This window comes from Arctopsyche grandis, chromosome 11 (assembly GCF_051622035.1).
Source record: "Arctopsyche grandis isolate Sample6627 chromosome 11, ASM5162203v2, whole genome shotgun sequence".
Taxonomy (NCBI): domain Eukaryota; kingdom Metazoa; phylum Arthropoda; class Insecta; order Trichoptera; family Hydropsychidae; genus Arctopsyche; species Arctopsyche grandis.
Genome location: NC_135365.1, coordinates 24,542,242 through 24,568,421, shown reverse-complemented (window position 1 = coordinate 24,568,421; position 26,180 = coordinate 24,542,242). Strand labels below are relative to the sequence as shown.

The 26,180-nt window shown below is 33.8% G+C and overlaps 1 protein-coding gene across 4 annotated transcripts in view; it reads right to left on the bottom strand.

The window, feature by feature from the left end:
* Positions 1 to 8,631: 8,631 nt before the first annotated feature.
* The window catches only part of Eip93F (Ecdysone-induced protein 93F), a 48,265-nt gene continuing 30,716 nt past the window's right edge, over positions 8,632 to 26,180 (bottom strand). For all 4 annotated transcript variants that reach the window (XM_077441845.1, XM_077441847.1, XM_077441846.1 and 1 more), the window contains 6 exons: positions 20,164 to 20,825; positions 16,796 to 16,945; positions 15,507 to 15,655; positions 13,886 to 14,113; positions 11,880 to 12,103; positions 8,632 to 11,149 (listed from right to left, as the gene is read on the bottom strand). In XM_077441845.1, coding sequence (XP_077297971.1) covers positions 9,150 to 11,149; positions 11,880 to 12,103; positions 13,886 to 14,113; positions 15,507 to 15,655; positions 16,796 to 16,945; positions 20,164 to 20,799 — 3,387 coding nt within the window. In that variant the 5' untranslated portion in view covers positions 20,800 to 20,825 and the 3' untranslated portion in view covers positions 8,632 to 9,149. The remainder of the gene's footprint in view (positions 11,150 to 11,879; positions 12,104 to 13,885; positions 14,114 to 15,506; positions 15,656 to 16,795; positions 16,946 to 20,163; positions 20,826 to 26,180) is intronic.

The window sequence follows — 26,180 nt, the reverse complement described above, 5'->3', positions numbered from 1 at the left end:
GATGCTGTATGCTCGGCATAACGAGGAAAGACAGGATGCGGAAAACGTGGGTGAGAATTAAGGATAATGAATATAGTAGATAGATTAAATATATTGAAATGGCAATTGGCGGGCCACGTGACTAGAAGAATGGATGAAAGGTGGATAAAATAAGTGCTTGAATCATATCTGAGAGACTTCAAAAGGGTAAATGGAAGACCGCAAGGAAGATGGGTACACGAAATTAGGAAAATGGGTAGGGTGAAATTTGTGAGAGTTGCGCAAAACAGAGACGACTGGATTCGAGTTGTCTTCCAGAGAGACCTTCATCCAGCAGTGGATGGTGAGCGGCTGTATAGTACCTGTATTATGACCTTGTATAGGACCTGTATTATGGCCCTATATCAAATGCACTCAATGAAGTAGGCAACGTTGTATACTTGGCATAACGAGGAAAGACAGGAAACAGAATACGTGGATGAGAAGTATGACAAGGGTCGTGTATATAGTGGATAGAGTGAAGAGATTGAAATGACAATGGTCGGGCCACGTGGCTAGAAGAATGGACAAAAGAATTGCTAGAATGGTACCCGAGAGAATGCAAGAGGGTACAAGAAGAGAGCAAGGAAGACGGGTAGATGCAATTGGCAAAATGTGTGGGGTGAGATGGATGAGAGTTGCGCAAAACAGAGACGAGAGGAAGCGTGTTGGAGAGACCTTCATCTAGCAGTGGATATTGAATGGCTGTAGATGACGACGATGATACCACAGTGTCTTCACAGGTTACCCCAATATGACACTGTGGCTAGATAATACATAAATAATATGAACTTGTACTGTTTGTAAGTGAATAACTGACAAAGTGAAACTAATAAAATGTAAATGGCAAAGTTTCAAACCGATCGGAAGAATATAGGAAATATTGCCTTATAATTAATTCAAATCGTTGTCCATATTGATATTGTTCACTCAGATTAGCGAAATTCAGAAACCGGAATCGGCCCTTCTTGAGGTACTGTATGTATTGTTATGGTATGGTCCGCAGCGTCGTTCGCTTGCACGGACTAGCCGTCTCAATTCGATTCCCTTCGCGGTACTGGCGAATTTTTTGCTAACCTTTCCCTTACGGTGCCAAAAACATCAGCGCGCTCCGATGATATGTATTTTGTACACATAAATTGACGTAATTCGTAATTATATTACGGAGGAATACAAAAATTCTGAACCTCGTATCTATTACATTTCATATCGATATTCCCATTATTAGAGTCGAGTTGTAGTAAATACATATCACAGGGGAGGAAAGGTTAAAATAACACAAATTTCTGTTAGCACAAAAATGAAAGATTATTACTCGTCACTTCAAGATAAATTATTATAGTTCAAAAATTCAAAATATTATATTATAATTTTTTTCCATACCTAGTCACATGTTTTAAGAGACACGACACGCCACTGGTGCATATGTATGTATGTATGTATATAAAAATTATATACACAAAATTTATGTATACTTTTGTTAAATTTTATAAATAAAATAACATTTTTGAATAAGATAATTCAAATAGTTAGACATAAAAATGACGTCAGTCACAAAATTAGTTATATATGTATATTTTAATCCATCGGAGAAACTATAATCCACATCCCATCTCGACCGATAGCATTTTCTACGTACAATGTTCTATTGTCTATATGAAATGCTATAGCCTAGTGAGTGTAGATTCGATATTTGTGGTCGGTTTTTTATTTAAATATATTTATTTGGGGCCCTTGAAGGAGCCCCAAATATGTCCCCTCTCTCCCCTCTTGTCAGCTCTGAAAATGTATATAAAAGCATCGATCCTTTTTTGACTTCCAAGTCATTAAATTTCACATGCGTATTGAAACTTTAATAAAAGTTCCTCATAGCTAGTGTGTAGCTCAAAATAATTGTTGATATAAACTTATTTTTAAAGGCAGGTTCATTCTAAACACTTTTTAATATTTTCATTTTTTTATTACAGTATTATAAATACTGGTTATTCCATTGTCACAATAGAAATATAGTACAATAATATTTATATATTATATATATTTAAGTATAATTTTTTTAGATTTATAAAAAAAATCATTCAAAATGATTTTCTTCAATGTTTTGATAATCTCGTATCATATTCTATACTTTAAATTCATTTTTATGCATATCGTGTACGTGTGAAAAAATAGTGAAATAAAAACTGTTTTTGTTGTGAATGTGGAAGTTTAAAGTATACACACAAAAATTTATAGTCTGTATTTTTATTTCTTTTTTCTTGATAATATATTTTCACAGTAAAAGGCAAATATAGTCACCACATTTCAATTATCGAAAAAAAAAAACATACTCAGAACATTCAAATCCACTTGAGATGATACATCGTCAATTTTTTTCAAAAAATACAAATATTGTCAAGATGGAATGGTATACATTTAATATATATAATATATATTTTTTTTACATCGACTAACTTAAACATTACGACAAAAGTAATAATTAATGAAATAAAAAAAAAAACAAAACTGAAGCAACAGTAAAATATGTACTTATTCAAAATGGTTGAAACGTAAAAAAATATTTTATATATATATATTTGAATAAAAAGTATATTTGAAAGGTTTTCATTTTGAAAGTGGGGGAAAAAAGCGAATAACACTCGTCTCTCAAACTTACACGTATTTATGAATTTATAAAATTAAATTACAATTTGTAGATATCGAAACAAAATTCACGAGTTTATGAAAGATTTGTTTCATCATGGTGCCCTTTCCTTAAAAATAGTTTTATTTATTTTTATTCTGGTTCAGATTATGTGAGTTAGAATGATTTACATTATTTTTTGGATATGGTTTTGATTCACACTGGTTTGGTCCCTGCTCACTATTTTTATTTATATAAGAGATACAAGCTGATTAAATACTTTTTTTTTTCAATTTGTTTTATCACAAAGGGGTAAATAAAAATATCAATATATGCGTGACGCATATATGAATATGTACATGGAATACATTACTGGCGTGTGGCAAAATAAAATTAAATTGATATGCAATCATCGTGTTCACTTCTAAAGACCTTTGATATAAAATAATAAAATAAAAACTTGTATTTTTTATTTTTTATTATTATTATCGAATACGATTTGAATTGTATTGTGATTTTATAGACATGAATGATTGCATTCCATTTTAGTATACACGTGGTAAGAATAGTATGAAAATATTTAAGATGTATGTATAAGCAAATTATATTAAATAATAATAAAAAATAGCGATAAAAATAAAATAAAAATGAGAAAGGTTCAAATGTGGATTTATTATCTTTTTTTTTTATATATTTATATATATATGCAGTTCAAAATGTATGTAAGTATATTTTGAAAAATCTTAAAACAAACATATTGTTTCAATGAACACAATTGTTTAATTATATAAATGTATCAATAATAGTGAGAACAATTTAATAATAAAACATACAAACATAATCATTTTAACAAAAATATCTAGATGCGTACAGTTTGTATTTATTTATATTTATATTTATGTAATGAGATATGTGATGCACATAAAATAAAAACACACACACTTACAACAACAGATAATCGTGTGCAATACAATGTGTGAATGTGTATTATATCATAAAACATATCTCTTAGCATCAATTTAAATATATAAATATATATTTAATATATATGTAATTATAAAAAAATACAATAAAAAAGCTAGACGCTCAAATGTAAATACAAACGATATCCCAACTATAACGTTCCTTTTTTTTTTAACTACGTAGAATGCAAAAAGAAATATTTTTTTGAAATAAAAAATACTTTAGGAATATTTACAATGCCACGAGCTTTCGTCCCAGCAAAAATAAGCCTCGGAAACGGAAAAACTCCCCAGGCGAAATTTCAATAAATTATCTAAGATAACATTTTGTTTTTAATAACAATATTCAATAATCGTAATAATAAATTGTTGTACATGTATGAATAAAAAATAAAATGAAATTACTCGAATAAATTACCAAGTAAAAATTAACCATAAATTAATAATAATTAATTATTATTAAAAAAAAAAAACTTAAGACACGTAACGTGTTAATCAATTAAGTAACACTCGCTCCGTCAAAATCATAATTTCTTTTATATATAAAATAATTATATATAATAATAATAATAGTACTAATAATCGTTCATTAATTAAAATATACATACACAATAATAAAATATGACATTAAAAATAAGTCTGGAAATGATCGTCCTTATTTTTGAGTGGATACAAAAATGTCTTTTACACATTGTTGATATTTTTTTTCAAAAAAGAAAAAATTTTACAATGGAATGTATACAATTCCTTAAAAATATACAATTCCTTAAAAATAAAAAAAACGAGCGATCGATGTTGATCAGCCCCATTTGAACTATGAGTACAGAGGAAGTCATTTAAAAAAAAATCTGTATATTTTCAACGTATTCAATTATACATACACAAATCATATCAAAATTATGCGCTTTTTAAGCTATCTCAAAACCTTACAAGTAAACAGTGACGTAAAGCCAACTTTCTTTAAGTTTGTTCAAATTTGATTTATATAATATATATATAAAGTAAGCGAAAACCATGTATATTAAGTAGTATCCTTTAAAAGGCTATCAATATACAAACATATTACACATATAAAAGCGATTTTGCTATACATATAAATTGTATATAGTATGTATGAAATGGACCAATCACGTGCGTCTGAATTTAGATGGAATGGATGGGGAAAGGGGGAGGAGGGTAAGAGCGTATACAAAATTTTTTAGTACATAAATATTTAATTTTATAATAAAGATAAAAAATTCACAAAGTGAATTTTTTTTGGACCACAAAAAATTAACAAACATGAGTGTTTCAATTATGTAAAAAAAAACATTAATAATAATACATACATATTTATATTTTAAAAGTAGCACTAGATTTAGTATGTATCTCTTCATAATAATAATAATAATAATAATAATAACTAGATATCACATTGAGAAATATGGAAATTTATGTGTTTAAATTTTTAATGAACAGTTAAAATTAGAGTGTTAAAAATTGCACATAATTTTGAACACATACTAAAATAATTTTTTTAGTAATTTACAATTACATAATAATAATAATAATAATAATTAAAAAAAACTAACAAAAAAACTAGGCGTCTCGTTGGGCTTGTGAGCCTAGGACGTATCCCGCTATAGTACAATAATTTTGACCATCCTAGCTGTGAATTTAAATCGACTTATTAATTATTTTTTTAATAATATTTTTCCTAACTACTGATAGTGAAACCACCGCACGAGTATGTATAAAAAAATATTAAAAAAAAAAAACGAAAAGAAAAGGTTATATGCGCGGGGCCTCTCATTTTGGATAGGTACTCACTTAAAAACTAGGCGCTTAACACGTTAAATCTAATACACTTAAATTATATACTCTCAATTACTATGTAAATGATGTAAATTTAATTTTTTAAACTTTTGCCGAAGCATCGAGGCCTCGCCTTACCATCTACAAAAACTGCTTTTGAAAAATACAAAAAAAAAAACATTTCTGGCACATATTTGGTTGGAATGTTAAAAAACTTGTAATTTTTTTTAATTTTTACAAAAACATCCAAATCGGTTACAATGTACAGTTTAAACAACATTGTTGCTGAATGACGCTTCTTAGCACGACGATATATAATAAAGATAAATTTTAATTAATATTTTTATTTTTTTTTAGATTTACATAGACTTTTGACAGACCTTGAAACCAAAGATCGGGAGCTCTAACTCCCACAAGCACCAAACATTTAAGATTAATTTTAAATTTAATTTTTTTTACTTCGCGAACGAATATCGAATACACATTTTTTTTCTTCTCCATTAAATTTGTGGTTTATAAAGAACATTAAATCCAAAAATAACTATGTATATTCCAACAATTCATCTAAACTGGTTACATCTCACCACGATTACTATGGATATGTTTATGTTGATAACATAAAAATACTTTTTTGGTCCAACGAAAATATGCATCTGTCCATATTTGATCGCGGGCATAAATGGTTTATTTATTTATTTTTAACATTTACTTTCGTAAAAATCTTGAGTTACTGCATGTGTGTGTGTGTGTGTATGTAAGTTTATTTATATTTATTTTTGTAGCACATTTATTTATTGTATCATTGCGTGTGAATGATTGGTTGAATGTAATTTTTTTTGAATCCGGTTTTTTTTTGTGATTGCGAACCGCTCTTCTTCTAATGCCTTTATCCGAGAGTGTGTGTGCGTGAGCCACAGTTTGAAGAACAGGCATTTTGCATCATACGATTAGAGAGTAAAGAAAGAAAAAATTGCACATTCCTGGATACATACATATGTGAATAGATTTTTTTTTTAAAACATATAAAATATACATCGTAAATTCGCACACATCGGATGGAGACACTAGGTGATCGGCGGTTCTTAAACTGTCGGTATCGGTTAGGTTTTTGGTTGGTTGTGATTTGTGAGAGGCTTTTTTTGTCGAAAGAGGGATTTGTCTTTAAAACGAACGCTCGGATCGCGGGGCGATTAGCACAATAATTGGCGCACGTCGAAGATGTTTTCACTTTCGAACCGAATAAAAAACGAATAAAAACAATAAAAAACGACTTTTAAAAAAAATTTGATATGTACACATTTGATTAGAGAAGAAGAAACGAACGAAAAATAATTTAAACATAATAAAAATCGCCATAGAAGTCGACACCGCAAATCGTCGCGCTGTTTTCCAGTCAACCTGATTATATGTTCTATCATAATTTACCAATAGTTCAATAATCAATCTTATTTCTCTCCCTAATAAAGAAAACAATTTCCCTCTTAAGGTATATATATAGATAAATATATATATACTAACTTTATATATATGTTATATAATTAATGGTGTAAATATAACAAATAGTTCTAATTGCACTTTGTTTGTTTCAATTAAAAACAAGTTAAAGATTTCTGATTATTTTTTAAATTTTTATACATTAATACATCGAGCCGAATACACACCCATGTCATCGTCGTCGAACATCAAACTTTCAGAAACGCGTCACCCCCCCCCCCCCCACCCCCGCGGCCATTTTTCGCTAATAATATAATAAGTATCTACGGATCATGGCATCCGCGTTCACCTAACATATCTTTAGAGAAAATATACATTAAAAATTTTGGTTAATCACAGATAGATATAATTTTTTTTTTTAGATTTCAAGTTCCCGGACTCAATCTCCGAATACGATCGCGTCTCTTATTTTCCACGATTTTTTTTTAATAGGTTTAGTTATACACATCGATAATGATAAATATGCTATTTTCACTATGAATTTTAGATTAATTTTAAAAAGCAGTCTAAATCAAATATAGGAGTAATTCAAAAAATCATAACACTTTGACTATTTTCAGGTGAATAAAACTTTCGTTTGCGAAATCTGTGCACTTTTTTGTGTGATATTACGTTTTTGATATGTAATGGAATCGTTTCAAAAAATGAAATATATTAAGTTTGCGCAAATGAAAACCGACGTACCTAAAATTATTTTTTTGATATATCTTGTACGAAAATAATTTATTTATAATATATATATACGAATATAAAAATGAAAAAATTTACACAGTAGTTTAATTTTTATATGATTTAAAATTTATCAGGTATTTTTGACGCTTTTTTTTCTTTAACTAGAATCTCTTACATTTAAATATATATGTATGTATGTATGTACGATAAGTTTAAATTACAATGGAATAGGATTAATAATAATAATATGATATTATATATTTTTTGAATTACTCCCGTATACAATTTTTACTCCTTACACGATAAATAAAATATGGATCACATTTTTCTTTTTTTTTTCTTTTAAATACACCTCCGGTAAATATTTTATGTATATATTACCAAAAACGCTAATTTATTAATATTTTGATGTGAGGTATACGCAACGATCAAGACACAAAGATATAAATTTTTTAGATTAAATTTAGGTTAATTTCACATGAACATCAACGTAGGTATTTGATAATAATTAGTACAATGATAGGTTATAAATGTATACAATGATTTCAGCCGAGACACATCGAACTTATAATTAGTGTGCACACGTGTACACACACACACGCGTGTGAAAATCGCATCAAATGCACATTTTACGTTTGTGTGTGCACGCGTGTGCGGATAATTTTGAACGCCAAACATTTAAATGCACATATATATATTTTTTTATATATATATATTTTTATAATAATATGATTTTTTCGTTTAATTTCGAGTAAATGTATAATTTTTAATAAGAGAGATAGAACATCAAAAATATCTTGTGTAATTAATAATAAAATGTAAATGCTTTGGAAATATAAATGCTTTCGTCCACATTCACAAAAAAGGTGATATATCACTGAAAATTGTTCTTAATTAGTACACCATGTCAAAAATATAATCATCATCAATTATATCTATTGTACATTTCAACAACGACGAGACTTTGAGCCTCTGAAAAGGATTTACAATAATAAAAATGGATTTTTAAAAATAATTAATAATTAATAATAAATTTTAATCAATAAAGTTTTAGCTTCTTTTTCTTTTTTTCATTTCGCATCCGTAGCGGAATTATGCGAATCCTCTCAATTTCGCATAACGCGTATAGTAATATTAGTGTCCAGTGATTCTCAAAATGCGCCGCACGTACCGTAACAGTTTTTTTTTTGTTGGCAATCAATTTTTAAGACAACTTTGTAAATATAAAATACCTATTCAATTTTTTGCAAACATACTTTTTTTTGAAATCACACGAACCAAGCAGTATGGCAAGATTGTACGTCATATATATGTATGTATTTTGAACCACAACATTCTGATTATCTTCGAGTTAAAAATCTTGGTACATCTTTTTTCGAAAAGGCATAGTACGTAGACACGTCCACTTGATCCAAGAGCAGAATTTTATAAACATAAAAAAATATCTTTATTTTTTTTTTCATTTTAAAAGACCGAGTTTTGCCTTAAATATCGTATACAAAGCGTGTGTATGTGAGAGTGCTCATCAGTCACAAAAACAAAAACAACTAACAAGCCACAGAAGGATAACGTTGGTCGTTTACGATCTCCTAGGATGTTTGCGGTGGGGGACTCGACGCAGGTTCCGTTTTAGGAGTTGGAGTAGCCGTAGGAGTCGAAGGAGCCCCTCCGGCTTCCCTGGCTCTCACTTTTCTGACAGCCTCCCTCATCTCTTCGGCTATGAGGAGGTTGTCAGGTCGATGTCGGCGACCGCTGCTATCCAATCCACCGCCGTCTTCCACTCCACTGGGTCGTGCTCTTTGGGGATTCTGCTCCAAGCTGGATCTGATGATGCCTTCCAGAAACGAGCCGTTCGTGCCGGCCGATCCTTCGTAGAACTCCGCTATGTCTCTGGCCGATTTCAGCAGAGAGTTGGAGACGTTGGCCTTCTGCGCGCTCGAAGACAAGCCCGGATGCCTCGCCGACTCCTCCTGGAGCCTCTGCATCATCTGAGAGGCGAAGAACGATTCGGCGTTGGGTGGAAAGCTACCAGACGCTCCAGGATTTCGCGGAGAGTACTCTACAGGTATGCCGTGAAAGGGTGGTGGGTGGGTCCAGAACGGGAACGGCGCTGGGTTGTAGCCCAAAGCCATGGCTGGATCAAACATTGAAGGCATTTTCATACCGTTGGGCGAGTTGGCCGGGAATGTTGGTTTTGAAGGTGGTTTCTGTGCGACTTTCGGCTTTACGTCTATCCTCAGAGTGCCACTGCCTGGAATGTCGTTGGGTTTGCTCGCGCTGAGTATTCCCGTTTTCTCTTCTGGATTCGGATTTTTTGGCTCGCGTTTCCGCGGTCTCATCAAATGCCTCTCTTTGACTTTATATTCTAAAGTGGAATGTGGTACGCCGTAATAACTGCCGGCGCGATGCACGGACATTTCCCCTCTTTGTACTGCTTTGACTGCCTCGACCAAACTGTCCCTATCGTAGTTTCTATACTTCCCTCGTTTGGGTCGTGTGCCTTTTCCGCCAGTGGCGTTGTTCTGTTGCGATTGGTTGCCGGCGTTGTTATTCGAAAAATTTCTAGACATGTCGTGATTCGTTAGATTCTTGATGACCGAAATCCCCTGTCCTCCAACGGGCGGTGTGAATCCTCCTCGTTTGAAAGAATTGAGGGCTGCCATGCCGTCCAAGTTCTGAGATTCCATCTTTATCTGGGATAAGTCGTTGTGGTTGCCCGTCAACGGAACCTGCTGTTGAAACTTTTGGCTTATGCTCTTGGCGATGACGTCCCTCAGTGAAAACATATTCTTGGAATGTACTAAAGGTGGAGACATGTGATCGGTCGTTCTGGGTGTGACGTTGATGGCTTGATCCGGATGTGGACTGCGCGCGAAGAACGGAAGTGGAGGAGTCGCTGGACCCTGAAACGCTTCTCCGCCGTTTTTGTTTGAGTTGGGCGTGTTTGCTAATGGTTTGAAGGACGGAATTCTTAATATGACGTTCGAAGGAGAATCTCTGGATTCGGTGCCGGCATTTTGCTCTGACGTGTCCATCTGCACCTCCGGGGAGTCTGTCTTTCGACCGGGTGACGATCTCTCGTTTTTGATGATGACGGAGTTAGTCGACGAGCTCTGTCTGGAATACGATCTCTTGGACAGGTCCTCGTTGGATTGCTCCGTCTGTTTGCCGTTGTGGAGGTGATCCTGTTTCATCAGGTGTTCTTTCAATATGTTCTGTCTCTCCTCTGCTAGCAGTCTGACTATTTCTGGCATCATGGGTGCTGTTGCGTCGTCGGGTTTCGGCAAAGATCCTGCCAATCCGCCAGCCATCAGGAGCGATTGGATATAAGGTGCCATCGCACTCGGATCGATCGTAGGCCACAAATCCGATGTCGCTGCTTCCCGTTTGGGACTTTCCAGGTCAAAGAACTTTTGACCGCCCTTTTGCAAGAGGGTTTTCAAGTTCTCGGACGCGCTGTCCATTTGGGAAAATCTCAATATGTCTTCCATAGACAGCAATGGTCGGGTCTCTCTCTCTTCGTCCTTCTCCTCGTCCATGATGGAGTCCTTGTCATCATCGATGTCGTCTCCCATGTCGTTCGAATCGTCTGCAAATATAGCAGCACGTTATATTACATTGTGCAACTTTCAAGACACTTCCAAACAACGATAAAGCATAAATAAAAAACAAAGACATTTCAATGTTATGTCTCGTTGCTTGAAAGGCATACTAGAAATAGCGATAGAGGTAGAATCATGGCCTCAAAATAAATAGAAGATTTGAAACGGAAAGCCGAAGCCTAAAATAGGAAACTTTATAAAGATAGAAAGCAGGCCAATGCCTAACAATATACAAATACACACTACATACATACGTACACAGATTCAAGATAAGAACAACCGTAAACTTGACTCCTTCTACAAGTTTCTGCTGAAAGTTAATTGCACATGTTGAGCCATACTTGACCAACATTTTTATTCGAAATACTGTGTTATATTACATGTTTACATCAACAAAAGAAAAACTTTTTTTAATATTACTTTCAGTAAATTTTGATTCTTATCCATAAAAAAACTATCTTCAAACATAAATAAAAATAATCTAAAAAACAGGAAGCACATTTGCAAATTCTACTATACAATCACAATCGTATACAGAAGGTAAACATTAATTTGTCTCCAACTTTTGCATCAAAGGCTCATATTTCAATATACGATATTAGACTAGATGCACCTTCAATGCCGTCATACAAAAATTTAAACCATGCTTAATCCAAAAACAGTACATCGTGTAAGTTCCGTATGCACCTCTAACCACTAATTTTACGGAAATTTTACCTCTGTCCATGGCCGAAGCGAGGGTTCCAGGTAGTGTGGACTCTCGCTGTCTCTCCACAGCCAGTTTGTAGACTTTGTTGCGAAGTGTCGAGCGGGGTATGTTGTAGAGCACGGCGGCCCTCCTCGTTCCCAGTCTTCCAGATTGAATATCCCTGAGTGCGGCCTGCAATTCGGCTTCGGAGTAAGCCCTCCTACCCCCGGGGGCCGCAAGTCTGGGTTTGGACCTGCTGAAGAAAATTTTCACTCGATTAATTCGTCTGGATGCGGCTTTGACCTGACGCGACGCGTGGGTTCCTTGCACTCGGATAATTTCGAACTTTGCCAAAACAAACATAAAAAAGTACACATTGTATGTGTGTGCATAGTATATATGTACATATACATGTATGACGTTGGCTTCCGTAGACGCAAAGTAAACACAGACGATGCCAGTCTGTCTGTCTGGACGCGTCTTTTTTGTTGCGTTTCCAATTATTTTTGTTTGATTCATTTTTGCGACAGCTAACCCGCGTTCGCCTGTATATATGTATATATTTTTTTATCTATTTTGAATTGAATGCATCCAACGTACGAACTGAAATAAAAATGTAACATTTCGTGTTTACCGATTGCCATGTGCGTGACATTACGCACGTGCAAAATATTTGATGTTTTTCGATAAAAAAAATATGTGTGTGGGAAAAATTCCGAACGAACAGAACGCGAGTGCACCGAATTCAATTCCGATATTTCAATAGAACGAATTTTTAATTTACTTACGCTATTGTCAATATGAGTACTCTATTTTTTGTATAAAAAATGTGTCAATAGGGAAAGAATTGAACTTTCATCTAATAATAGATAGTATCTAAATAACCGACCATTTTTTGAATTTTTCATATGATGCATTTATGTACATATATTATCATACGGTGTTGAATCTTTATATAAATCAACATAAAAATAGTTTGCGGTTGCCAACCGCTGTCACGTTTTGATTACTCACATTAGAGAAGTTCGTCAACTTTTGTATTTATCTAATGCAGAAAAAGTGAAAACGCATTTGAAATAATGCGCAATAATCTGGCGAAAATATAAGCCACCCGTATCGTTTCAGTTCCGTGTCAAACTACAATAGATAAAAGTGCAATGAAATGCTGAAGCAAATATGCATTTTTTTTTAGAAAGCATTATGTATGCTTACATATATAATTTTTTTTCGATACGGTCAATGACGCGACGCATTGATCTTTTGACACCTACTATGTATTTTACGATATTGGTTTTATAAGAATGAAGCACACACATATTTATTGTGAATCGAGCGAAGATGTAGGAAAAATATGCCAAGTGTGAATGACTTTTAATAGGAGATCGTTGCACTTTTTATTTTTGCATTTGAATTGATAACAACGAAAGGAAACGCTCGCCGCAATTGAATCAACATTTTTGTTTGTCTTTTTTATTATGAGAACGCACAGATAACGAGAATAGTACGTGCATCTATCTATCAACATATGTATGCATATTATTGTGATAAAAAACATACGCATTAAAAACACATATATTGGAAAGTAACCATGTAAGTAAGATATTTATTTATCGAAAAGTCGTAAAGAAGATACTCACAGTTCTTCGAAATCTTTAATAATAAAAATCATAATGGTAAATATCTAATCAAAAACAATGAAGCGTCTCAAATTAGACAATGGAAAAACCGGAAGAAAGTATTGGAGAGAAACTAGCACCTAGCCTAATTAAACCAACAGACAAAACATGCAAATTTGCAAAATTTCAGTGTCAAATAACGCTCATCGTTCGTCTTTATCCGATACTACTGTGTGTAAAAAATACGTAGACGAAAAATACATAGTTCATTGGCATCGCCTTCTTGTACTCTGTGGGAATTTTATAATACGTTTTTTTTTCGTTTTTATTTTAGCTCGCGACCCAGAAAATTGCACAGCAAGCATTGACCTTATTTGTTTCGTTCGTTTTTACCACACATCTACAACAATTGTACGTACTTGAATATTTGCTTCGGGTCCATGGGTGGCGCTCTGAGGTTCGCCAGGGCTGAAGGTGCCATGCTCAGTATTTTGGCTTCTAGGGACGTCGAACTCAGGGGTTTCGCCTCCGAAGAGTCCTGAGAGTTGGGACCTGCGCTTTTGGAGCTCAAGTCCAAGGGCTGCTCCGTCTGCAAAGGCGAAGACAGGCTCGAGCCTACCGTTGGCTTCTCAACATCCGCATTCACCCTGCACAACACAATTTATGTTTATTATCAAGGCAAATTACATAAACCAATATACATAGACAGTACTAGAATTTAAACGATTAAAAAGAATCAGATAATTTAATGTGAAGGTTCTCTTATAGAGACAATTCAACACTGCCAAGCATTTGCCTTCAACTATTTCTAGCTCCAACGTACAACAATTAATCACAAAGATTTTAAATATTATAATTATTAATTTGTAGACGATTTATTCTAAAATAACAGCGATAAAACAGTTCTAGAAATCATGAAATTTGATAAAAAATCTGCTACTTCAACTTTTTAATTTAATTGTTATAACCAGGGATTGGAATTGGGACGATGCTTTTTGCACAAAAAATGGTTCACAATTGTCAACCATGCTTTTTTATATCTTGTTTTGTAAACTAATGGAGCGGTCTATCTTTATTTGACAAGCACCTACCCAATGTCGAAGCTAGTTATAACTTAACTATTGATTTTTAGTAAAATTTTAATGAATATTATAGAGTAGACGCTAAATGTAAATCAGTTGACTATCGGAGGGTGGCGAAGTTTAATTATGCAGAATAAATTGAATTTTACAACATACATAAACCAAGTTTATTAATACGTCTGCCAATATTCATAAGTTTGAGTTGAAATATAAATTTAATTAATAATTGTGATACATTAAAAAGAGAAGCGCTTCTTTAGTGTGCTTCAAACCACACTACACTACAATCAAAAATAAATACCCATACTTTGCATACTTTAAAAGCATTATTATACAAATGTAATTTTACATGAAGGAATTAGCTCAATATAATAATATACATTTATCTCAATTCTGCCAAAAATAATAAGTTTACAAATGTCAAAAGGTCAAAAAAAGCACACCCATATCATCAGCAAACTTTTTGACAATATACAATATACTTTAGAGATATTCACCACATTTATTTTCTGAACAAATAAAATGTCTGAGGGTGACCACTAAGCTGGTTAATCTCATAACGAAGGATTCGCGCCAATTTTCCTCAGATCATTTTTATGCAATTTTATAGGCAGCAGTTCACCATTTACTACAGCGTATGTATATGATACGCACAAGCGATAAATTGTGAATGCAACGATACAAGTTGAACAATAAAGCGACCATAAAAACGTTACACGTCGCAGTAATGCGTAATATGGGTGGTGAATAACAATTAATTTATTCAACACGCACCACACTCATAATATTTATGTATGTAAAATACTATAAGTTTACGATTGCGGACACGTTAAAGTGATTTTTAAGCGATCGACCGTGAAACTGACTGCAATAACCAATCAAAACCGAAGAGCGATAATTTCACCGTGTATAATTTGACTGCTTACTTATTTATATTATTAATATTTGTTATGGTTACCTTTCGGGTGTTATGGATGGCCTTTGATTGGCATTGAGATACCAAGGGGATAAAAAGGCAGCAGGGGGGCAGAGCCCTAAGCCCGGAGGCAGGGCTGGGCCCCCACCTAAGGCTGCCACCGCAGCCAACGATGCTGCCATGGACTCCACCTAGAGAGAAAAATAAAATTGATTAAAATCGTCATAATAAAAATCGAGCCTTTCTGATAGATAAATATTCGATTTGGAGCGTAACAACTTCACAATGACAAACCTTTTTATACTATAAATCATATAGTGAAGTGTCTTAGTAAGGGTACTTCTCCAGTAGTTTCCCGCTGCCAACTGGAGGGGATAGACACGGATGAAAGACGTGAAAAGCTTGGATGAATATTCATTTGTGCCAATTTTATATGGGAAAATCTCAATAATTAAGCCAAATATAACAACCATTGATATAAAAAATCATTTATATCTTCTCGTAAACTATACTCGTAAACTACACAAACTATATGTACATATATGTAAATATAGGTACTATATTTATTACACATCTGTGAACATAAATTTAGAACTACAGAATTAGGAAATATTAGTCTATAGTTCGATTTTTTGTGTGTTATATTATAAGATTTAATTGTTAATTAAGATTTTTGTTGAAATTTTCATATAAAATTGGCATCATGTAATATTCAATCTCATTGATACTTTCAATTTGTTATTTTTTTTTTTAATTTCTGAGGAAACTAGATACCAATCTTTCTCTAGACACTTCACCATGACAAACATAACATTTATAAAATAAGTGAAAAGCATACTTCAAACAATATCTTCTTAAAAATTAGGTACTCGAAATAATAAAGACCATCATTAAGCTTAGATGTCTTCTCGTAAAACAAAACATCTTCACAAGTTTGAAAAGCTCTGATGCGATGAGATTCAAATCGCACTTCGACTAAATTAATCGACCGCGTAATGGCCGACTCAACAACCGTCGATTATGCACAAATAAAGTCATAAAAATTACGACGAGTTAACATAAACATACCGTTGCGTGTTTACAACGTAATAACTGGCAACTGTAAAAGAGACAAAAGGGAGATGAAGGATCACCGGATAATTTGACTTGACCCTTTCAAGTCCAGATGACCCTTAGGATGCGCGTGGAGGATGCCAGCACTCATTAGTAATAAACGGACACGTCTTGAGACGCGTGATTCACATATGTACAGTATACGCATATCAATTACTTATTACTATGACAACCTTTGCTGGATAGCAAAGTTCATGTAAATTTATGTGGATTTTTACCTGATTCATCGTTTGCGGTGCTCCAGCCTGTTGCTGGAGCTGTAAAAAGTGGGCTAGAGCTTGGGCTTGTTGCGTTAAGAGGAATTGACTTCTTGGTGGACTAGTTCCCGATCTGCTCGAACTGGACTCTGATTCTGATTCGGCTGGACTCTGAAAGATTAAAAGTTCGCTTTTGAATTTGGTGCAAAAATTAATTGACCAATTGAGTGTATGGATGTAAGTGGCGGACGATGTACGGTTAATGTAATTATAAACGTTGAGGTAATGTCGCACATATTCAGGTCAATTGTCTGGTGATTATACCATTTTAGTAATTAATTTTAAACAGATGAAAAGTTAAACTATAAAGGCATTGTAGCATTGCGGTGAAGATCAAGCTTGAAGATCGTGTCGTTTTCTACAATTTTCATGGGACTTTTATCCATTTAAAATTTTGGCATTAAGTACCTAATGATGATGGATATTTTCCACTTGTGGAGCTTCAGTGGTCAAGTATTATTTTATACTATTATGTATTATACATACTTGAAATATATGCAATTTTTTATCAAAAGTGTCAACACACTCAGATTAAAGTTATTTCTGTATATTTTTATAGTTTGTTAATATTTTGTACATATTATACGTGCCATAGCGTATGATTTTAAAACATACAAGTGTATGTATTTATGTAATAAAAAATTGGCCATCATCTTTGGAGGTTTAATATTAATAGGAGACAGTAAAACAATACAACTTTGTATAATCATTAACATTTTACATATGGCGAATTAAATTATATATAAATACTATTGTTTGGTACAAGATGATTATTTATTTTACATATGTACATATATACCAGGAAGGCCTTACAGGTAAATCCCAATGCGCCTTCCTGGCCAAATGATGGTTCAGTAAAGAAAATGTGATTCAATTATGGCTCATACTAAACTTTTTATTGGGATAAAAATCTTGGTAGTAATATGAAAAAGGTTGTGGACGTGTCTTTTTTCAGTTGATATAATAAAATAAATGATATCGATCAACCGTTGAAAGAGTTAGTTAGTTGTATAATAGTAATTCAACAATTCATGAAAAATAACCAGGAAACAAACAATAAAAATCTAAATTTAACATCAAATGCATAAAAGATGAATTATTTTTCTAAAACAACCTTGAAACGTTATAGAATTTCGCCTTCACAACGTTCATCCCCCTTCATTTCCCCAATCGTTGAGACTTTTGGATGGCAATTATAACAGAAAGGGACTTCATCTTACATTAAATGCAGTAGCAAAAAGTTAGCCAAACAGTTGAATATCACGGAGCAAATATAAACAGTAAAAATAATTTTATATAAACAGTTAAGAGAAAAAGGCTAAATATAAATTATAATGAGATATACGGGAACGTATAATATATTGCTGATTGCAAGATCTGGATGGTTATTAAATGGAAATCGACTCTCTTCTGTTAATTTTGACAAATAGCTTCATTGTTGTGACGAGTCCAATACAATCGGGGTCCAATACGGCGGGAAATATTATACAATCTATGTACCTCTAGCAAATTCGGCTAGTGCTATTCTAGGTATACCTAAATCTCTGGTGGCCACGCGGTCTATTTTTTAACCACCCTGGGTGGTACGTACCACATACCACTCAAGAGTGTTTTATATAATACGAGTCTAAATAAATAAATAAATAAATTTATGTATGTTTATATATGTATGTAGTTATTCTGCGGTGTTTCCTTTTTTTTAATAGAACAGTGATGTGCGGTTGCTCTAGTGCTATTGCCGGACAACCGTCTCGTTCTCTGACGAAAGGGTGAGGGTGGCCTTTTGTAGAGGGCTTTATTGGCTGACTACATTGACTTCTAAGGGCCGGGCCGCACCGTGCGACTTGCGAGCGACTTGGTTGAGGACGACCAGACCAATGCATGCAGGTAGATGGGACATGCTACACCCGTCAACTTGTTTGTCGCACACATTTCCATACATTTTTTCGTGACGCGCAACTAGTCGGCCGACAAAGTTGCACTGTGCGGCCCGGCCCTTAAGGTCTGACCGCACTATGCGACAACCGAACGATCCGAAAACTTCACAACAGTACGCGACCAAATATTGTTTGTATGAAATTGTATGAGACATAACGCACTGCGCGACAGTCGCATGACGTAGAACGACATCGTGCGTCAAAGTTGACTATTCGACCAACTTTGACGCAAAGTGGCAAATGACTGGTTGTGTGAAAATAAATTGAAGCTGAATGTGAATAAAACAAAAATGATGTGGTTGAATGGTAAAAATAAAAATATATTGAATGAAATTAAAATTGATGATAAGTTAATTGAAAAAGTTGAAAATATAAAATACTTAGGAGTATACATAGACTCAGGACTAAATTTTAAAATGCACGCTGACTACATAAAAAAAAATTGCTAGAAAAGTTGGTATATTATGTAGATTAAGAAACATTTTAAGTAAAAAAAGTAAAATTTTAGTGTTTAATTCAATTGTCTTGCCACATGTGGTTTATTGTGCCACTGTGCTTAATTTGTTTAGTGGCCAAGATTTAGAAAAAATGCAAAAATACAGAATAAAGCTATGAGAGGTATTTTGAATGTGAGTAGATTTAAGAGTATTGGAAGTATGTTAGATGAATTAGGATGGATGAGTATTAGAATTAGTCTAAATATTAGTACATTGTCTTTTGTTTATAAATTAGATCATAAGTTATTACCTAAGTATTTTGATGATTATATAATAAGGAATAGAGATAATAGAAATATAGAAATAAGGAAAAACTAGTTGTAAGTAGAGTAAGAAAAAATAAGACGGCTGGGGTTATTTCTCACAGGGGTGTGCTCATGTATAATGCCCTCCCTGAGTGCATCAGGTCTGCTAAAAACATGGATGCATTCCTGCGAGGTGCGAAAAGACACCTCCGTGAGGAACAGTACATATAAGTTAATTATAAATTTTAGAGTTAAGTATAATAATTAAGATGTATTTTCAAATTAGCTTGATAGCTAAAATATATATAAATAAATAAATAAAGTGTCGTTCGCGACGTGACACTAGTGTCGTTGAGTGGGGGTTGCCTTGCGACAATTATTCTCCTTCTTCATATCGTGACTTTAAAATAGCATAGATATACTATAATAGCGTTTGTTTCGTCCATCTTGCTCCGAGGTACCGAACGAATGATTGACATAATTTACTGTGTAGTGTCGTATCGCTGTCTTTCATGTGCGGTTTACCTAATATTGTCGCACACTGTTGTGAAGTGTCGGATCGTTCGTTCGACGCATAGTGGGGGCAGACCTTAAAGGCTTATATTACACTAGAGTATGTCATCGGTAGGGAGAAAAGTATGTATACTAACAGGGGGTTGTTCCGCGGCGGGGGGTTGTTCCGCGGGCGCAGCAGGCCTGACCAGCTCTCCGTCCTCGCAGAAGTGGCACTTGTCCTGCGGCGTCCAGTCGATCGGAAGCGGCCTGCGCGACGGCGGGCCCGAGCTGGACCTCTTGATCAGACTCTCGAGGATCGTCTCGCCGTCCTTGCAGTTGGCGGGGCCATCAACACCCACGGTGTTGATCTGCTCGATGGTCTTGATCTTGAGTCCGGCGGGCGGGGTGGAGGAGGGCGCGGGCGCGGGGGCGGTCGCGTCGGCCGACTCGGCGGGGTCCGTGTCGGGGTCCGGGTCCGAGTCGTGCTTGGTGTTGGAGTCTTCGTCGAGCGCGATCGGCGACGGGGTCGGGTGTTGGGGATGGGGATGATGGGGATGATGGTGGTCGGGGTGTTGGTGGTCGGCTGGCGCCAGCTCGGCAGCGCCGGAATGCCGCTGGATGGCCTCCGTGGTCGCTATCATGTGTGCGTCCTCGTCGTCGGCCTGTTGGCTCTGGCTTTGACTCACACTCACACTGTCCGACAGGGCGTCCGACTCGTCCGACGGCTGCGGCAAAGGTAGATTTCTGGCTAGTAGCACGTCCTGGTAGAGTTTCCATTTCCTGCGACCCATCAACTCCTCAGCGACCCGTTCTAGACCTGAAACAAACAAATGCGCGCTTATTAAACCAACTGCTTGCTATTCACACAACCAACAATCTTACGGGTACACATTTTTACCGGTGACCCTCCTCACCGCACCGAATGTTTCGTTTACCATGCATACATATGAAAAACGATTAGCATATATATGTACATACTAGTGAATAGCCCGATGAAATATCATCGCATAAAACTAAAAAAAAAACCGTTATTTTCGTAGACTCTCATAGATAGTTTTCAATTCTTTATTTGTAATAATTTTCAATTCTTTAAGTTAACGTTAGCAAAATGTTAATTAAAGTTAACAAAATGTAATATTTTCCGATTAACGTTTGTGTAAAACGGTCATTGACCTCGTAACGTTGAATATTATTATTACACATAACAAATTACGTGCATATACATATGATGTGTATTTACAACACGTATTCTGGGCGAGGGTATGGCGTTCGGCGCGGGCTCGTGAGCACATCGCGTTTGGATCGGAGGGTCCGAGGTTCGATTCCCGGCGCCCGCGGTGAATGAAATCAATTTCTTTCTCGAATATCGTCAAAATATAAATAATTTAAATTTAATTAAAAATAAATATATAAAAAATGGTTCAAAACCTCGCTAAATGACATTATTAAAATTACGTATTTTTATATGGCGAGAAGGAATATTTCAATTAATGTTTTAAAAAAAAGGCGAAATGAAGAATTGGATTTGGCGTGATGTTCGTAACCATTGGCTCAATTTAGACCTATATTCAGGCTATTTGAGACGAGTGGTTCGAGTTGCGGCAAAGTCGACTCGACGAAAAATGAATTTATCGATTTTTATCGATTCATTCATTAAGTCCGGCGAGAGTTAGGACACACACACACAGAGATTACCGTCTTTATATATATGATATATCATGTGAACATAATTTCGTAATAATAAAAAGCATTTAAAAATCAAATTCCCGGTAGGTCCAACAGGTAAACCCCAATGCGCTTTCCTAGACAATTAATTATAAATATTGCAGCATTTTTTTATTACATAAAGGGAACTGTTTCAACAATGAAATCAGATAAATTGGCAAACTCTGATAGGAAACGATCGACTTGAAGTCACAAATATCCAAGTCTAACCTGCAATATTAGCACAGGATCGAACCTGGTAACCTCTCGGTGCTAAACGCAAGCAGCGAGCTACATATATACCAGGAAGGCTTGACAGGAAGACCCCAATGCGCCTTCCTGAACAATTAACTACAAACAATGCAGCATTTTATACATAGTACCTAGTTTTTACAAATTGTACATACAATAAATACAGACGATTTGTGACAACAGGAAAGATGATTTTTTGCCAAGTTTGAGGAACCATTTCAACAATGATCAGATAAAATTGGAAAACTCTGATAAGAAACGATCGATTTGGAGTCAGAAATACCCCCCAAATCAGTGAATCGAACCCACTTATAACTTGTTGCTAAACATACATGTTACCATTGAGCCATACTGCTGGCTATGTTCGTATGTATTTAGAGGCTCAATTCCACTTTCGGCACAAACATATATGTATAACTGTAACTGCAATGGGTGTCGACCGAATTTACAGAGAATGTTACTTTATGTACGGGTCGGTAAAAGTCCACTTGTGCATGCAAATATGGTACATGTACATACACCCAGTGTATATTTGACGCGGACTGTATTTGCATCGACTGCTGTTTGTTTGTGTCCTAAACTTTTCTTTTTCCCAATTTTGACATTCAAGGAGTACATAACATACTCTAAAATGTCTATAATGAAGAAAAAAAATTATCGCAACATAAAAAGGGTCAAATAACAGGAAAAGATTACGGTCTCTGTCTACTGTTTCGGAAAATGGAACTAGCTCTTTAAACGTATTTTTTTTTTAAAAAGAGCACAAATAATTTTGCCGACTATAAATAACACCAAGCAACCTACTCAATTCAAATATGATAATGATTTTTGTTGGCTTGTTTTCGTTTATGAGACATGAGTGCTTAAAAAATGCGCAATTTTTACATTTTTTGGCTTTTGCAGTATTAAACTCAATATCTAGTATTGCTCTGCCAAAAGTGAGTATTTGAATCAATAATCATATGTTTTTTCTATTGATTGTGATTTTTAATTACTTATAATTAATTATCTAGCGAATTTTAAAAGTCGTTATTATGTAACATTTTTTTTTCATTTTATTATGCATTATATTTGCCAGTTTTTAATTTGAACACGTTTATAAGTTTTTTACAATATTTTTTTTAAATCTAAATGTACATACTTATACTCACTCTAAGCTGAAAAACGTGATTTTTTTGTTGGTCAGTGTAATTAAAAGGACAACCTTCGTAAGCAAAATACAATTGTGAATCTCATTTATTTTTATAGTGTTCTTTAAAGTTATGTATATGTATCTTTGATAGGATTTAAAAATAGTCAACCCAAAAATCTAAACTTTAACCTTCATAGTTTTGTAATTTATATAGATATAATACATACAGACATATATATCAACTTATCAAAATCAAAAGAGTGAGGAGTTGAATATTTGACTTCAATAATAAATTTTCAATGGAACTACCATATTTAGTGCAAGGCCAAAACAACCTCGACAGTTGAAACGTTCGCACAAATTTCAAACAACAACTAATATAAATACTAAAAGGTCGATCCAAATTCTAAACAATGCATTTTTTTTTCAACAAAAAAGAGTACCATTTTCTGCAAGCTATTGAAGACCATGCAAATATTTAAATTAATTAAAAATAACAGGTCAAGTAGCGTGTTGGCTGTACCACTATGACGTCCGGTATAATCACAATGCACATATGTATGTATGAGTGTACCCATTGACCTTGCTTCTCTCTGATATAATATTACGTTAGAGTTAAGTACTAAATGCGTTATCTATTTTATTGCTATTGCTTAAATTATAATACGCCAATGTATTACACATTTCCACCATTGAACTTAATCCATCCCTTATCGAAGTACATATTTTGTAACACGGATGTTTCAATATGTCAACATCCAAATTAAAAAAGGCACTATCGCACAATTTGAAACATCAATTAAATATAATGTATATATGTACATACATACATACAAATGTATGTACATAAACGATGAATTATTCATTTTAATGCGACACATATCAAACACGTGATTTATAGCGACTTAAATGCGAAATTGGGACCACTATGCTAAGTTCATATCAAACACTGCATGGAAAATGCTATAAATAATTTCCCTATTTATTTAAAATTCAAATCAGAAATTAAGAAATTGACCATATTAAGTTATTAAGTTCTGTATTTATTAAGGTTTATATTTTCTTTGATTTGTACCGAATCGTTATTATTATCGTCAATTGAACGGTCCACGGCAATATAAGTGACAATAAGCACTCGACAGTAAATTTGAATCTTTTGAGTTGCTGATCTCAAATCACCTTTGATTTTAAGTATTTTTGAAGCAATTTTGTAAGTATTCAGATATTGTGCTTTACCAAAATGTTGAAATTCATTGCGCTTTCATTCACATTTTTGATAGAAAATAGCTTGAATAATATTCAAGGCTAATGAATATGTTGAGATAAAAAAAATTGACATCTGACCTGTCCACCTTAACAACTACCTGCATTAGAAACCACATTTTTCAATCAGTCTTTGTACAATTTGAGATCGAAATCCATCAAAGTCCATACATTGATGGATTTCGAAGTCCATACATGAAAAGATCAAATGAAACGATCATCTCATATTCATGAAATTCAATCGAAAAAAATCAATGATTTATTTATATATGTAATCTTTTCATGTATCTACGTTGCCTTATGTTAAGTATTAATATCATCAATTGTGTAGTTTGATTTCATATACATACATATGTATGTATTAAAGCGATCTTCATATACTGAAGTTTATTTGACACATTTCGTTCTCGACGATTCGCAAGTTTACATATAATATTTATGTATGTACATAATATTGAATACATCTTCTGAATTTACGTGCATACATATACATATCCATATGCATGGTTCATTATATTATTATGCATGTGGACATTTCTTCTTCTAGCGCTTGTATGTAACCTTGAGTCACTTCGCGAAGTGCTATTGACGCGCATCTAGTCGGCAAAATTCGCCATTTTATTTGCGATTTTTTCGTTACCAGGGTTGGATCGTAGCGAACGCTCTAGGCATCACAATGAGAGGCCAATTTTCCGAACAACTGGAATTTACATACGACACGTGTGTGTGTGTGTGAGTGCGTACACAAGTAGCCTCTCCTCGAAATAGAAACAAAAGCCACGTTCGATCGAAACAATAGGTCTTTGGTTTAGCTTTGTTCGCCTTGAAAATGTTTACAGGCTGTTTGCAGTTTTTCCACATTTTAGATGAATTTATTTGCACGTTAAAATCATAAGTAGTTAAGTGGACTTTAGACCTGTTCGAATCGTACGTGATTGCTTATTAAAAATGTTCATCTCCTTGTTTATGTCGTAAGTACATAAGAAGTGTTTGTCATATATTATATTAGTCACTAATTGAAAATCATTTGTCATATTTTAAAAATCCAATCATTCGTATTAATGCCATGAATTATATGAAATATAAAAAAAAAATGTTAACATTGAAATGTTAAATTTAATATTATATCACAGGGAACCGAATTTCGGTTCCCTGTGATGCCTGTGTTGAATAATGCCAAAATGAATAATACTAAAATTTAAATGAAGAATAAAATGAGTTTTTTCATAAAATAATGATGAGTAAAATTTTATATCGTATACCGGGTATTTACAATATTTTATTACAAAAATTCAATGAACTCTCCAGATCATATTGTATTTTGGATTGTTTTTTTCTGAATAATAAGTATACATATATGTCAAGTAAATTGATTTAATATCAGTTTGGACCTAAAAAATGTTTATTTTAATTCTAGATTATTTGACTTTAAATTATCTGTATGTTATTCGAATCGTATTAAGTGCACTCCTGCTAACGTGTGACATCCATGTTATATTACAATGTTGGTAATTAATAATAAAACTATAAATATTGCTCGGAGCTCATATAAATTATAAGAAGAATCTTTCTTTGAAAAGTGTCGTGAAAACATTGTAAGAAATATTAAAGTTTAGTAATTAAAACCGAAGTACTGAAAAAGAAAACATTCTCACAATATAAAATATATTATTAGATGCCTTTGTTAGCTTTATATGTACTATATGTATTCAAAACCACCGAAGATAAAATTCACAAATCAAAACAGGATATTCAAACCGACCAAAATCACCGAAAAATTCAATTCTTATCGACAAACCACCGGAAAAAAATCGGCAACAA